Source organism: Lagopus leucura, unplaced genomic scaffold, assembly GCF_019238085.1.
Source record: "Lagopus leucura isolate 7727_CA_CO unplaced genomic scaffold, USGS_WTPT01 32814-0_obj-0_obj, whole genome shotgun sequence".
NCBI lineage: Eukaryota > Metazoa > Chordata > Aves > Galliformes > Phasianidae > Lagopus > Lagopus leucura.
Window position 1 is genome coordinate 544 of NW_024962575.1, and position 14,579 is coordinate 15,122.

Below are 14,579 nucleotides of genomic sequence, written 5' to 3' on the forward strand. Positions count from 1 at the left end.
CCATCCTCTGCACCATGTGGTGCAGAGCCCAGGGAACACAGCTCACTGCCTCCCATCTGTGTGGACACAGAGCTGAAGTACTTTTGTGGTCTCACATCACATAGGAGCTGAAGACAGGCAGCAGTGTGCTGCCAGTTGTTGCTTTGACCCCCATAAACTCCCAAGCACAGATAAATTCCAGCTTCCTTACAAGAAAAAAAACCATTCTGCCAGATCTACTCCACAACTAAGTTAGTTCTCTGCTTCAGTTCCACTCCTGCAAAGTGGACATAATACTACCACGTACCACAGAGAGATGCTGACAGCATTTGCTTATGCCAAACATTAACAGAAAACCTCAGGCAGCCAATTCCTGAGGTAAATGCAACTGCCTGATGCTCAGCATCACCTTTCCCCAAGCACTCTACTTCAGTCAACACACCATATTCCTTACCTTGTACACAGGGTCACAGTCTGCCTCTGTGAGGTCGATGACATAATCGAGGTCTTGCTGGATGATAAAGCACGTTCCATCACCTGTGCAAGCAGAAAGAACACCAAGGAAGGAAGGAATATTGGGTGAGGAGTAAAAACAGGCCGTGTTCTTTCTATAAAGAACATGGAGACGTGCTGTGAGGGCATCAGTGAGATGGGAAAAGGCTGTAATGATTGAGAAGCTCCATGCAGGCCCTGTTCTGGGGGAGCACAAGAAAAATCACAAGGCAAAAAGCAACTATGTAATAGGAGGTTCCACTACATCACCTTTTTGCAATGGACATTTGGTTGAGCCCTCTTCTAGAGGCTTGGACATCCAATGCTTGTATATCAGAGAGGGCATAAAGAGCATAAAACTGCTCAGTTCAATTCCACAATCTCTACATAGCACTTGAGTTACCTTGGCTGGCAATGAATCCATCTCTGTACGGGAACAGAGAAAGCACTGGTGCTCCTGATCTGTGAATTATTTGGATTGGAGCACTGGAAAAAAACAAAGGAACAGGAAGAAGAAAAGCATTATGGACAAATCAAAATCCATCCCAAAGTCTGAGCGCTGAAAGAAGAATGTGAGGTAGTGATTAGAAGATACATAAGGAGAACATTAAGACACAGGGATTATCCCTACCAAAACAGCCACAAGCTTGGAGCTTATCGTGCATGAAAGACTTCTCAGGTTTTTCCATGCCAGGCTCCCCTGTCCTCCCCCATCCATCTGGATGCTCCTTGCTTGGAGCTTGCCCTTCACACCAGTAAAAGCCACCTCAGAGCATCTCCTGCCAAACATCCTCCTGAGTGCTCCCCAAGAGAAAGAAAAGATGCCAAGGGGCTCCAAAGCTCACAGTGCCACTGCCTGGGCTGAATCCACCTTCAGAAGAGGCAATGTCTGCCAGAACCTTTGATTTGACTCTTCCTCAGAGGAAAACAACCACCCACAATTGCCATTCAGTACTTGTAGCCCCAGGCATGCACTCACTTGGTGTTTCTCACATCCAGCTGATAGATGTTCCCATCCTGAGTCCCTGCTAGGAAATAGGTACTTGAGAGGAACGTGCAGCAATTGAATGCATCAGATCCATCAAAGAGGAACACCTGGGAATATAAAAAACAGCAAGTGTCACAGATGTGCCAAAGCAGCCGCAGGACAGCCAGGAATAGGAAGCAATTTACTCAGTCAGTAAGGTTGTTTCTGTGAGTCATGGCACAAATCCACAGGTAGGTTAATAACCCTCTCAACTCTGCTCCAAGATGTGTGGGAGAACAGTGCCCTAGAACCAGACGTGCCAAATTAGTGAGGTTACTGCCATCAGTGAGTGCCCCAGGGGCACTCTGGAGAAGAGATCCATCACACCATGACAGGCAGACCAACACTGAGCTCAAACTTGTCTTCAGACACAGCAGCAAGAGCAGATCTGCAAAGCAGGTTTGTGAAGACTGCTCCCTTCTCACAGAGCCACAACCGTTGCTGCAGGGCTGCAAATTACTGCCAGCCAAGCCTTTGACACCCCACTCACCAGTGAGCATCTGCTCCACTCAATTTTCATTCTCCACAAGGAATTAAATCTGCTATGCCAGAAGTTTGTGTCCTACAGCCTGGGACAGTCCTGTAGGATCTTCAGGACCTCAGACCTGCTAACTCCCTTCCCTTGGCTGGAGGGAAATGGGTCGGTGAACACCTCAGATCCCTTCACATGCTATTCAAAACAAAGAGCAACTTTACACTCCAGCTGCATGGCTGTGCAGCCCCTGAGCAGGCCACAGGGAAGGAGTGCTGGGAAAGCAGCAGCCCTGCAGACACAGCCTCAGTTCCTGCATTCTCAATGATACCTACTGGCTGCTGTTTAGTTTGCCACATACCTGGGTGGAACACATGAGCAATTCTTACTCCTCAACCCCCCCCATATATAAACCTACCCAGAAAAAAAGGAGAGAAAGGATCCCTTTATTGCACTGGCCTTTAGTCTCTCTTTCAGTGAATAAATACAGGGGAGAACACTGCAACCTGGGACCCCTTCCAAAGGCATTGCTCCCCAGAGAGCTGGATAGATAGCAGCTCCTGAGCACTCACACAGGAGCACAAAACCAGTGCGTGTGCACAGTCCTGGTTCCCATCCCCTCCTGCAGAGGGGTATTTGGAAGCATTACTGATAGTCTGAGCCTCCTTACCATCTGCCTGCTCTGCAGCCCAACTCCTTGCAGCTTCTTGTCTTCTCGAGCCAGCAGCAGGATTTTCCCTTCCGTCCCAACCTCACGTTCACCTGAGAGGAAGACAAAAGTTTACTCCAGCAGCACAGGGAGACAATGTCCTCAAGTCAGATGGTTGGGATCACAACTGCTGAAACCCCTCTTATGCAAAGCAGGCCAACAGCAAACGAGACTGCAGTCTTAACCACCCAAGCTGGAAGGTAAGGCTGAATTCCTCCACAGGGCTGCATTCTGGTGACCTAGGGAAGGTATAGGCAGCATGCCACGCTCTCTGAATTACACCTGCAGCACCAGCTGACAAAACAAAGGGGAAATAGAGGTTGTCCTTTCAGAATGTTCCTTACTGGGAGCTTTTTCAGGCGTGCCCAGGTTCACTGAGTCATCAGCAGTGCCCACAGCGATGCCGTTGATGGGGGAGCCACAGTCAGCAATGACACCCAGACAGGAGGATTTGCCACAGTCCCAGAGGCGTGCAGTGCCATCCCTAGAGCAGGAAAGGACATTTCTTCCCCGATCCACAATGGCAGTATCCAAAATACCTGCATCAAAGCAAAGGCCGTGTTCAGAGACAGCACAGAAGGCAAAGGCTGACAGAAGCATACATGTCCCAGGGCAACCATGCACCCACCTACAAGCCCCGAGGCAACGACCACAGAGGAGTCTGTGTGAAAGACAGCAGCTCCCAGTGGATCAGCATGGGAGCCAGCACGCTGCACAAGGGTGGGATGCTACCAACATCACAGTATGGCTGAGGTTGGAAGGGATTTCTACAAGTCACCTGGTTAAACCCCCTAAATTGTGGTCCCTTTCCCCCCCAGTGAGCTGTAACTTGGAGCAGAACTGGGCAATGACCTCCCACATCTCAGACTTAGCTGATACTGCAGCTCCTGCCAAGTTTCTAGCTCCAAAGTTCACCTCTAGCTTGGGCAGGAAGCTGTCTAGCCCAGCACTCCTGCAGCACTGCCAACTACAGCTCTGGATAATCCCAAAAGCTGCACAGGGCAAGCAGTATCTCTATTACCCAGCTGCAGGAACATCAAAAGAGCAGCCTTAGCAAATGCTAATGCCCCCAGCCGCTCCATTTTGAGTCCAGATTTGAAAAAAAAGCCAACAAAACCAACATGACAGTGTTTTTCTGGAAGGGAACAGTCAGATGGTTAGAAGACTTAATTAATACTTTCCCTACAGAAGCAGTCATTAAACATCACAAACTGAAATAACAGGGGAAGCCTGAATCAGCAGAAGCCAAGCAGTTTGGGCTGGAGTTCTGAAGGTGAACCTTGGAGGCATCAAACAGAGCTGTTCTGACCCAATGCCATCACACCATCACACTGCCTGCCACGTTTTGCTTACATTTGTGTGAATCTGTTTTAAAGCCATGCAATTAGATCACACGAAAACAACAGCATGTTCAGTGCAAAACAAGTTAATCAGGCTTTCAGCAGGTGGCTGCATGGCTCACAGCCCTCAGCAAAGCACCTTGTGAGACGGGGAGAACAGGAGCCTGTGCAGAGCTGTGCTATTTGCTCAGGAAAGTGGGATTTGAGCAGTGTTTTGGGCATCCCATGCTGCATCTGCAGCTCACTTGGACTTGCTCACGCTCACCCAACTGTTAAATTGGTAAACAGGAGTAAAATAGGAGCTTGCTTAAGCAGCACGTATAAATTCAGACTGCTTCTGAATGAATGGTCCTGAAAACCAAATCTTGTCAGAGATTATGTCAGAGGCTCTGTCCATAGAATCATTTGAGTTGGCCACGGTCTCAAGGCCACCTGCTCCAAATCCCTGCAGTGAACAGGGACACCCACATCTCCATCAGGTGCTCAGAGCCTGGGCCAGCCTGACCTCGCTGATCTCCAAGGATGGGAGACATTTCTGCCCAAAAGCTTGCTCTCAGGAGGCTTTCTGGGTGGCTCACCATGCCTTGCAATCCACTGGGAATAAAGTGTCAGTGGGAAGAGTTTGTAGCAATCACAGCAAACAGCCCTCAAAGCACCACAGAAGGTGGACCAGGAATCCTCTATGCAAGTAATTTATTGTCATTTTCAGCAGCAAGATCATCAAAGAGGGCAGAGCTGAATATCTGAGAATGAAGAAGCTTATTCCAGCCTCGACAGAGAAATCCTCATTGAAGCATCCTTGCAGCTGCTCTTGCTGAGCGTGGTGCTGAAAGTGAGAATGGCACCCTCAAGGCACTAACTGCCCATTCACCTTCTGCACATCTCTTAAAGCTGCTGCATGCTTTTCTAGGCAAAGGAAAATAAAAAGGAAGAGGCTCTGGAGCAACTGAAGGTAAGCATGATGAGCTGGGAACGAGCAGGAGGCACTTCCTTGCAAGCAGCAAGGCCACTCCTGCAGATCAGAGCTCCAGAGCTCCACCTCTGGCACTCACAACAGGCTGAGGGATCGTGTCCTCCCTCAGCTCATCAAGAGAAAGCTTCAGCTGTTTAACACAGCAACCACTGACCTTTTTATTCACATTCCTGGAGGCTGAAGATGTAACACACTGAGATCTAACACAAACGTACAGCACGAGGTGCAGCAGGCTGGGGACTGAAGGTCAGCCCTTGAGTGCAATGCAATGACACACACGTGGCAGGTTAAGCATTTTAAAGGCTAAGTACTCTGTACCTCCTTTGTGACCTTTAAAGGTTACTACGCAGCTGGCATCTTCTGCTGACCAGATCTTTAGCTGGGCATCCATTCCCCCACTCAGAACCACAAGGCCAGATGGGAAAAACCTGCAACAATTCACATCATACACATGGCCTTCCAATAGTCTCTGGAAAAACAAAGAACTACATGCTAGTTCCATTGTCATCACCCTCATGCCAAGCAATTTTTGAGCTATGACATTGGAGAGATGGGTGTTACCACGTGGGTGGAGGATTAAGCTCAGATCCTCCAGGTCTGCACTCCTGGGACAGATTTATCTGAATTCTAGGCAGGCAAAAAGGGACACTTTCAGCCTCACTCTGCTATGTGAACACTCACTGCAAAGCAAAGGAATTACATTTGTTTCTAATAACAGATTAAGTGTCACGGGCAGTTTCTCCTCCTCTTCTCTATCACAGAATAAAGCAGTGCCTGCAGCACGCAGGCTAGGAGCTGTCAGTTCCCTCCAGCAGTCCAGCTGTAACTCCTCATCTTCGAGCTCTCATCACACTGATGAGCATTCTCTCTTTTCAGAGCAGTTGTGCTTTCCAACAGTCACAGCAGAAAACCTCTAAGATGTACAGATTCCCATCAGCTTTTCAATCAAGAACCAGACACCTGCCTGCCCACAGCATGCAGACAGCCTGCCCCAGGTCATAGCTGGACACTGCAATGTCAGAGACAACACAAAACCAAATAAAGCTGCTGCTCTTACTCTTATTTCTCCATTTGCAGCCTGCCAGATCTTCATGGTCCCATCTGTGCTGGTAGACACGCCGAGGCCCCCACCACTGGAAATATCCAGACAGGTAATCTGCAGGAGGGACAAAACACACAATATGTTAGCTTTAGGTGATTCTGTACATAGCAATTCCTGCTCAAGAACGTACAACCCCACGGGAGATGTGCTAAGTACATCATCCAGCACAATTATCTCACCAAGACAGATTGCTTAACTCTTTAAAAACACCTGGAAGTGCCCATACATTCAGCTACAGATTTCAGCTCAGTAACACCCCCTAACATTTAACATCCTTAAGCTCACTGACTCTGTCTCCTCAAACTCAATACATTTTGAGCCACCAATTATGCCTTTACATGAAGAGAGGATAATGAAATGAACAGGTTGCCCAAGGAGGCTGTGGATGCCCCATCCATCCCTGCAGGCATTCAAGGCCAGGCTGGATGTGGCTCTGGGCAGCCTGGGCTGCTGGTTGGCGACCTGCACACAGCAGGGCTTGGAGCTGGATGAGCACTGTGCTCCTTTGCAACCCAGGATATTCTATGATGAGATGAGCTGGGGGACCAGAAGCTGGCACAAAGCACCCCAGATTTCTTCTAATTGCCACCAACCAGACACAAAAAAAATTGTTATTCTCTGCTTGTTTCACTGCGGAGATGTGCAAAGCAGAGAGAAGAGCAATGCTGAGTCAGAGAGCTGCATGGAAAGAGGTTGGATTTTAGGCTCACTCCAGATGAAGCAGATGAAGCTTGGATTTTCCCAGCAACTATCATATGCAGTTAAGCAATGAGCTAAGCTGCTCCTCACAACCCCAGATAACTGCACTCCCTGCCTGCCCAGCTTGCAGACACTGCTTAAGATACCTATGGAGCCAAAGTTTCCCAAAACACTGAACTAAAACTGATTTGATGCAAGCAGGCTGTCTCCTCAGAAGGGCTCTGTGACAGCAGGGTACAAACAACTGCATGCTCTGCGTTAACACCAGCACACCTGAGTACCTTGGAAGACAACAGATGTTAAACTCACACTCCCCTAACAGGATCACCATTCCCACAATGAAAGACATTACTGCTGCCACTGAGAAAGGAAGATGTGTTGCAGTTGTGGATGAAGTGATGTAAGGTAACAGGGAAACTACACCTGATATCATAGAACGGCCCGGGTTGGAAGGGACCTCAAGGATCATGAAGCTCCAACCCCCCCCACCACAGGCAGGGCCACCAACCTCCACATTTCACAGCAGCCCAGGCTGCTCAGCTCCCTCAGCCTGTCTTTGTAGGGAGGTGCTGCAGCCCTCTGCTCATCTCTGTGGCTCCTCTCCAACAGCTCCCTGTCTTTCTTGTGCTGGGGGCTCCAGCCCTGGACGCAGTGCTGCAGATGGGGCCTCACAAGAGCAGAGCAGAGAGGGACAATCACCTCCCTGTCCCTGCTGGCCACCCCTCTGCTGATGGAGCCCAGGATCCCATTTGCTTTCTGAGCTGCAGGAGCACACTGCAAGATAGAGGTTTCCAAATGGACTGCAATAAAAGGCAGAAAAAACACCTGGGTTTTGTTAGAGCAAGGGTTAACGGCAGCACTGCATCCTGCTGGAAGCAGTGAAGATGTCACTGCTGACTAGAAGAACGCTGCCTTCTCTTACAAGAATTGGAGGCTGTTGGATTCACACTGCATTACCTTCAGAACCTTCCAAGTGATTCTGTTTGCATTCTGTGGATTAAAAGAAAGCACTGCAGTGGCAAAAGCCACCGACAGACACGAGAAACACCAACCCACTGCGAGAAGTCACACTGAGGAATGCAGACTGCAGTTCTTATGGCACCTTATTGTGCACATGCATCACCCAGAGTTTGTGCCTCCACTTTAAATAAAGCCAGTTTGGGAATTAAAACAGGAGTTAGAAGATACTGAAGGAAAAGGCAGTGCCTTAGCTATTAAAAAAGCCATTAAACACGTTTACTTACATGTGGTTAACCTGGGCGATGCTTAATTTAACACCACAACCCGTGGCAATTTGCTCTCTGTTAAGCAAAAAGCAGCCTGTGAAGGATGTTACACAAGAACAAAACACCTCGCTGATGTATGGCACTCCCAGGTGCTCAGGAGGGATACAGAAACAGGCAAGGGCAAGCATGAGCACTCAGAACAAGCAGCAGCAGGTAAGCAGGGCAACAGGAGCTGAGCTTTAAACTCATCCACACATTAATGGATATTGCTTCAGCTGCTGCCAGAGGAGCTCTGTAGCACAGCTGCAAGCCATCACAGCCCTCTGACAGCAGACTCAACACTTCTGCCTGCATTTCCATTTTGCTATGCTGTGAATGTTGACTGCATTTATCACACAAAAGGGCAGCTGGGAACCCTTCAGTAGCACAGAGCTGAGAGAAGTGATTCACCTCTGCCTCAGGAGCTGCCTCTGTGCCAAGCCTGGGCTCAGCACAGCCCCACTGCCTTTTAAAACAGCTGCAGAGATGTGGAATTGCCTCAAAATGCCAAAAGGCATCTCGATTTATATTGCTGTTAAGCTTCATTAACACAAACTTTGCTTTTCAGCATTTTCTGCTGAGTTTATCACAACAATTTACTCAATAAATCACGAGTCAGGTGTACAGTGGAAGCCATCAGGGGCTCCCATTAGGGCAGCTGGCTGTGCGTGCAGGCTGCAAGCTCCATCATTTCTTGGATCATTTCCCTATCAGGGTGAAGCATTCAGCAAATGCACAGATCACTGCCCAGCAAAGCCAACTTTGTCTTCCTCCACAGTGCAAAAAGGAAATTTCAGGTCCAAGTTGGCTGCTCTGTATCAGGGAGGAGCTGTGCTTCTTGCACCCCCAGACTGCAAGGTGCAAGAAAGAGGATTGCTCCATAAAACAAGCAGGTCTCATTAAAGTAAGTGGCAAGTTGATGAACATACATTTTAAAATACAAGTTGAGCTTTTGTAGTCTCTGAAATCCCAACCAGATTAAGATGAATGCACACAGCATTCAATTCCTGGCTGCTCCACTGACCCTGCAAATGGAAGCTCAATGCAGCTGTGTTATGGCAAGCATCACAGACAGCTTCATTAAATGACAGCAAACGAGCACTGCAAACAGGAGGAGGTTTCATAAAAATGAAGAGCTCAGTGCACGGAGCCTCTTTTGTCTTGTGGGGTTTTTTTTTTTGGACATACTAATGCCTCTATCTAATGACTCCACAGTGGAATCCACCATGGAATAGAATATGAGCAGATTAGAGCACTTGCAAGAAAGTGGTTAAAAAGTGATTCTGTGAACCAAAGTGACAACTAGAAGAGGAAACGTTCCAAGAAGGCCACATCTGGTCTCTGTGGCACTGGGAAATTCAAGTTTCTTGTTGATCACAAAGAAAACAAACCTACCAGCAGCAGGGCCTTCTCCAAACTCATTTACTACCTGCAGCTCCATAACACCAGGTTCTGGTATCCACAGCTCAGCCCTGAGCATTCAGCCATGCTCTGTGCTGGGAAGCCAACCAGACTTCCCAGAGCACCCTCAGAAACCCCAGCCCAATTCCTCTCACATCCCTGTGGCTCTTTTAGCTGTCAGACTCCTCTACAACTACTCCTCTACTGCACCCCCTTGCAAGGAACAATAAATATACTCCAGTGCTCACATCAAAACTTTAATATGAAAAAAAATCATATGAAATAACCTAGGAAATACAGGGAAATCAGGAAATCACTTGGATCTTTTAATTGATTTATTATCAAAAGAGAAAATAAAGTCAGACTCAAATATTACCCAGTCCCAGTCAAGCATCCAGTTTCTTACAACTGTTACAAGGCAATTTGAACTTCAGGAACCTCCAGGAATATAACAGCACAAACAGCCATGAAATAAAACAGATCAGTTTTAAGAGGTAACACGCAAGCATCTATAGAATCTTGGACTTTTTTTGTGTGTGTGAAGCTTTACCAGCATCGTTGCTGTTATGTATAAGGTCTGATGTGGTTTACTAACCAGTTTACACACAAAGTTATCACTTGACCAGGAACAGAGCAGTCAGGTGCATCATGAAAGCATTCAGTCACTGCCAGCTATTTCTTACAGAGCAAGGTCACTTACACTTTTCTGATGAATCCTGGAAAAAGTTGTGTACGGTGCCAAGAATTTGGTGGATGCATTCTCATGAGGACAAGAAATGAGAATGCTTTTCTAGGGGAGAAAAGCACAAGTGCTGTTAGTCCTTCTGAAACGCTCGTAAACGCCTGGGGCACAAACAGCTTACAGCCAACTGGTGATGAGAGATGCAGAGAAATATTACCACATCAATTTCAACCTTTGAAAAGAACTCAAAGATCCCCAACCCCAGCCCAACCCCCACGACTTTGGAACACCTCCAGGGGTGGTAATTTCACCACATCCTGGGTAGCCGTGTAATGATGTGCATTACAACATTTTCAAAGCAGATTTTTTTTCCTCCTTTTCAATCTGACCCGTTCCCAGTGCAACTCGAAGCCATCAGCTCTCATCTTACAGCTGTCACCTGGGCTAAGAGCTCGACCACACTTCACTACAACCTCCACAGACACCTGAGCACCGCACAGAGGCAGACCAGGTGACAGCGACTGTTTCAGCTGCACGAAGGCTACGGCCCCTTCAGCTGTGGAAAGCAGTTACTAAGCCCACATTTCCCCCAGCCCTGTCACCTTGGTGACTTCGCCAACCACAAAGCCCTCGGAGGCAGCGATGTCAGGGACGCCATCGGTGCTGAGCCCACGGCGGGTCAGGCTGCCGTACAGCGTGGGCTTCCCTGCAGAGATCAGCAGCCATCAGCTCAACCTCCTCACATTTAACCCACAGGGTTCATCCCTAAACTACCTTCAACCCTCTTCTTAACCTGCAGGTGCCCACAAAACTATCCTCACACCCTCCTAACCACTGCTTCCTCCTCCTCCCTCCCAATAAACCATTCTCATTCTCTCTTCCTAATCCACAGCCCTCTGCTCCCTACCCCCAAAACCACTCTCACCACCTCCTAACACTCTGGAACAGGTTACCCAAGGAGGTTGTGGAGGCATTCAAGGCCAGGCTGGATGCGGCTCTGGGCAGCTTGGGCTGCTGGCTGGCAACCCTGCACACAGCAGGGTGTTGGAACTGGATGAGCACTGTACTCCTTTTCAACCCAGGCCATTCTATCATGATTCTATGACTCCTCTAAACTGTCCTCACCCTCTCCTCCTAACCTGTGGAGCTTCCCCATACTGTCATCACTCCACTCATCCTAACTCACAGTCCCCCCTCATATCATCTTCACCACCCACCCAATCCTCAGGCATCTCTCAAACCATCCTAACCCATGGGGTGCCCCCCAAGACATTCTCACCCCTCTACTTAACCCACAGCATCCCCCCACAAACCTCCAATCCTTTCCTAACCTATAGCGCTTCTTGCAAAACCACTTCTACTCCCTCCTTCTAACACACAGACCTCCCTCCTCACCCTCTCCGAACCCACACTGTCCACCCAAAACTATCTTCACTCCTGTCCTAACCCATCCAAAAACATTCCCACCCTCTCTTAATCAAAACGAGTCTCTTAAACTATCCCCCACCAAACCATTCTCACCCCTCCTTCCTAATCCACAGACTATTCCCACTCCTCAAACCATCCTCACCCTGTCCTTATCCCCAGAACACTCCCAAAACTGCTCTCATCACCTCAAACCATTCTCACCCCCTCCTAACTCCCACCAAACCATCTTTACCCACCTCTTCCTAACCCACAAGGCCTCACCAAGCCATCCTCACCCCCTCTTAACCCCGTTTCCCCAAACCAAACCACTCTCATTCCCTCTTCTTAACCTGCAGATTTATTTCTCTCTCCCCAAAACTCCCCTCACTCCCTACTCACAGCCCACCCCCAACCATCTTCATCTCCCAAAACCCCCAGCCACCTTCACCCTACACCTAACCTAAAAAGTCCCCCCCAAAACTTTCCCCACTCCCTCCATCTAACCCCCAGATTTCCCCAGAACCACCCTTATTTCTCTATCTCACGCCCCCTCTCAAAACGCCCTCCACTCTTCTCAATACCCCCACAACCTTCCTTACCCTCGTACCCCCTCCACAACCACCCTCAACCCTCCGACCCCACAGCTCCCAACAGGTCCCAGCTCCCTCGACCCGCGGGGTTATTTCTCCTTAAATGACATCCCCAGGCCACCACTCCACCCTTCAGCTCCCACCCCCCTCAGGCCGCACCACCCCCACCCAGGCGCTCCACAGGTCGCCCTCAGCGCTCACCCGGGCTGCGGCAGCTCAGCCAGGCCTCGCCCTCATCCCTCCTGCGGAGAGAAAGACCGGCGGTGACCGCGGGGCCGGGAGAAGGAGATTGGGGCTGGAAAGGGACCGAGGGGCAGCTCCCACCTCAGCGCCTGACTCCAGTCGCTCTGGATCCGCAGCGTCGCCGCCATCTTGACGCTACACCCCCTTCCTCTTCCGCCTTCCTCTTTCCCGTCAGCACCCACGCGGGGCGGAAGCGGAAGGTCCAGGCGCCCTCCAATGAGCGAGCGTTTCGCGACTTCTCCCCGCCCCGGAAGTGTCTACACGGAAGTCAGCTTTAAAGGGGCCGCGCAGAGTTAAAGAGGTATGGAGGGAGCTGAACCCCTATAGGGGATACTGGGGGAGGGAGGGTCTGGGCGCGTAGGAGGTGATGAGCCCTCTGGGTGTTGTATGGAGGCGCTCATATGGGTTTGGGATCCGCTGGATGCCCAGGGAGGGGTACGTGGGGGGTGTAGTGTGCTCTGGGGGGGCGTATGGAGGGTACTGGGTGATGTGGAGGACAGCTGAGAACCCATGGGCGTGTGGGGTGAGCTGGGGGGCAACATAGGGGTGCTGAGTATTCGTAAGGGTATGGGAGGTTGTGAGTGTCCTTGAGGCATATGGAGGAATACTGGGTTTTATGGGGGGTACTGGGTGCTCTGGAGGGTGTATGGGGATTGCTGGGCACCCCTGGGAGACACATGGGTGCTGTGGGGGTGCAGGGGGTTACTGGGTGCCCATAGAGGTATAGACGATGCTGGGTTCCACCGGGGGGGAGGGGAGGAGGAAGGGGGTGCTGAGCACTCATAAAGGTATGGGGAGGTTCTGGGTGCCCTGAGGGTTGCATGGGGATTTCCAGGTACCCGTAGAGGTATGGGAGGTGCTGGGTGTCATGGAGATTGTATGGGGTGTATCCATAGGCTGGGGGGGGAAGAAAGGTGGTGGTTCTGTACCACCTAAAAAGAAAATGCCCCCAATCATCAGAGCAGTCATGGGAGGCAGCACCCTGATCTTCCATCACCCTCCAGCCCCGCTCTAGGAACCGGAGCTATGGCAAAGCCTGGACATGCCTGGAGCCGTCCTAAATCGCAGGAGGAAGAGGAGGAGGATCCAGTGGAGGCCATGGTGTCACGGACGGGCTGTGCAGAGCAGCACTGGGCACTGCAGGAGTGCATGGCAGAGCAGCGGGACTGGCGGCGCTGCCAGGCTCAGGTCCAGGCCTTCCGGCAGTGCATGGCCCGGCAGCAGCGCCCACACCCTGAGGAGCTGCACCCCAACCCACCCCAATGCTCCCCCCATGGAGATTGAAGCTCCCAGGACTGAACCTCCAGGAGGGACACTGCACCAGGCACCCTGACAGCTCTATCAGTCCCCCAGAGATGTGGGCTGTGCTATGGGACACATATCCTGTTATTTTTCCTATTTTTTTTTTTAAAGTGGATTGTTATCTTGCTTCAATCATCTTCATTTTAAGCCAGGAAATTAAATGTGATGGCATTTCTCCTAGCTGAAGAACTCATGTCTTTATGCAAAGCACAGAGGGGACTGCTGCACTATGGCAGTACCATACAATAAAGGTTTAATCAATGAGGCAGCAGCCCAAAGCACTGGGGTACTCACACCAGGATTTCCACTCTACCCTTCTCAAAGCTTTCAGCCTCTGGAGGGTGAGCTGCTCTCTTCTGGGAAGGCCCAAAAATATTTGGGGTTGGAGAAGAAGGGAGGTGAGGTGCAGCCCCACTGAACCTCGTAGCAAATCAGCTGTAAAAATGGACTCAAATCCTCTCTTGGTTTGGAAGGGAAACTTGAGATTTCTGTAGGTCTTCTACAGACCCCAGATATAGCAAGGAAATGGCTCATTTCCTGATGAAATGTATCAGAAAATACATCTTTTTCTAATCTCCTCTAAGCATCCAAAATAAGGCTGAAATTCAATTAGAGCATACCTACCCAATGGATAGCATGATCAGGTGGTCTCAGCCTAAATTAAAGCAGCTTTAGAATGGTTTGGGTTAGAAACGGAATGGTTTGGGTTGGAAGAACCTTAAGGATCGCCCAGTTCCAACCTCCCTGCCTTAGGCATTCAGAAATACAAGGAGAAGAGCAGAAACTTGGGTGCTGTAACCTCTTCCACTTCGTGTCCACGTGGATACCTACAAGCAGCAGCTCCCTTCTCCTACAAAGACAGGCTGAGGGAGCTGGGCTTGTTCAGCATGGAGAAG

General features: G+C 49.9%; 2 protein-coding genes across 3 annotated transcripts; one reads left to right on the forward strand and one right to left on the reverse strand.

The window, feature by feature from the left end:
- Nucleotides 1-397: 397 nt before the first annotated feature.
- Nucleotides 398-12,538, reverse strand: PAAF1 (proteasomal ATPase associated factor 1). The gene is made up of 11 exons (XM_042890777.1): nucleotides 12,463-12,538; nucleotides 12,340-12,380; nucleotides 10,744-10,847; nucleotides 10,160-10,249; nucleotides 6,050-6,148; nucleotides 5,311-5,461; nucleotides 3,024-3,218; nucleotides 2,641-2,732; nucleotides 1,451-1,566; nucleotides 875-957; nucleotides 398-516 (listed from the first exon to the last, which is right to left on the reverse strand). The coding sequence occupies exons 1-11, from the start codon at nucleotides 12,507-12,509 to the stop codon at nucleotides 413-415; spliced, it is 1,122 nt and encodes a 373-aa protein (XP_042746711.1). The 5' UTR covers nucleotides 12,510-12,538; the 3' UTR covers nucleotides 398-412.
- A 76-nt stretch (nucleotides 12,539-12,614) lies between these two features.
- On the forward strand, nucleotides 12,615-13,863 carry LOC122190688 (cytochrome c oxidase assembly factor 4 homolog, mitochondrial). Of its 2 annotated transcripts, none has more exons than XM_042890776.1 (2): nucleotides 12,615-12,682; nucleotides 13,386-13,863. In XM_042890776.1, exon 2 carries the CDS (start codon nucleotides 13,408-13,410, stop codon nucleotides 13,663-13,665), a length of 258 nt encoding a protein of 85 aa, XP_042746710.1. In that variant the 5' UTR covers nucleotides 12,615-12,682; nucleotides 13,386-13,407; the 3' UTR covers nucleotides 13,666-13,863. The 2 variants fall into 2 exon arrangements, with proteins under 2 accessions (XP_042746710.1, XP_042746709.1); XM_042890775.1 differs by lacking the exon at nucleotides 12,615-12,682 and adding an exon at nucleotides 12,726-12,816.
- The last annotated feature ends 716 nt before the right edge of the window (nucleotides 13,864-14,579 follow it).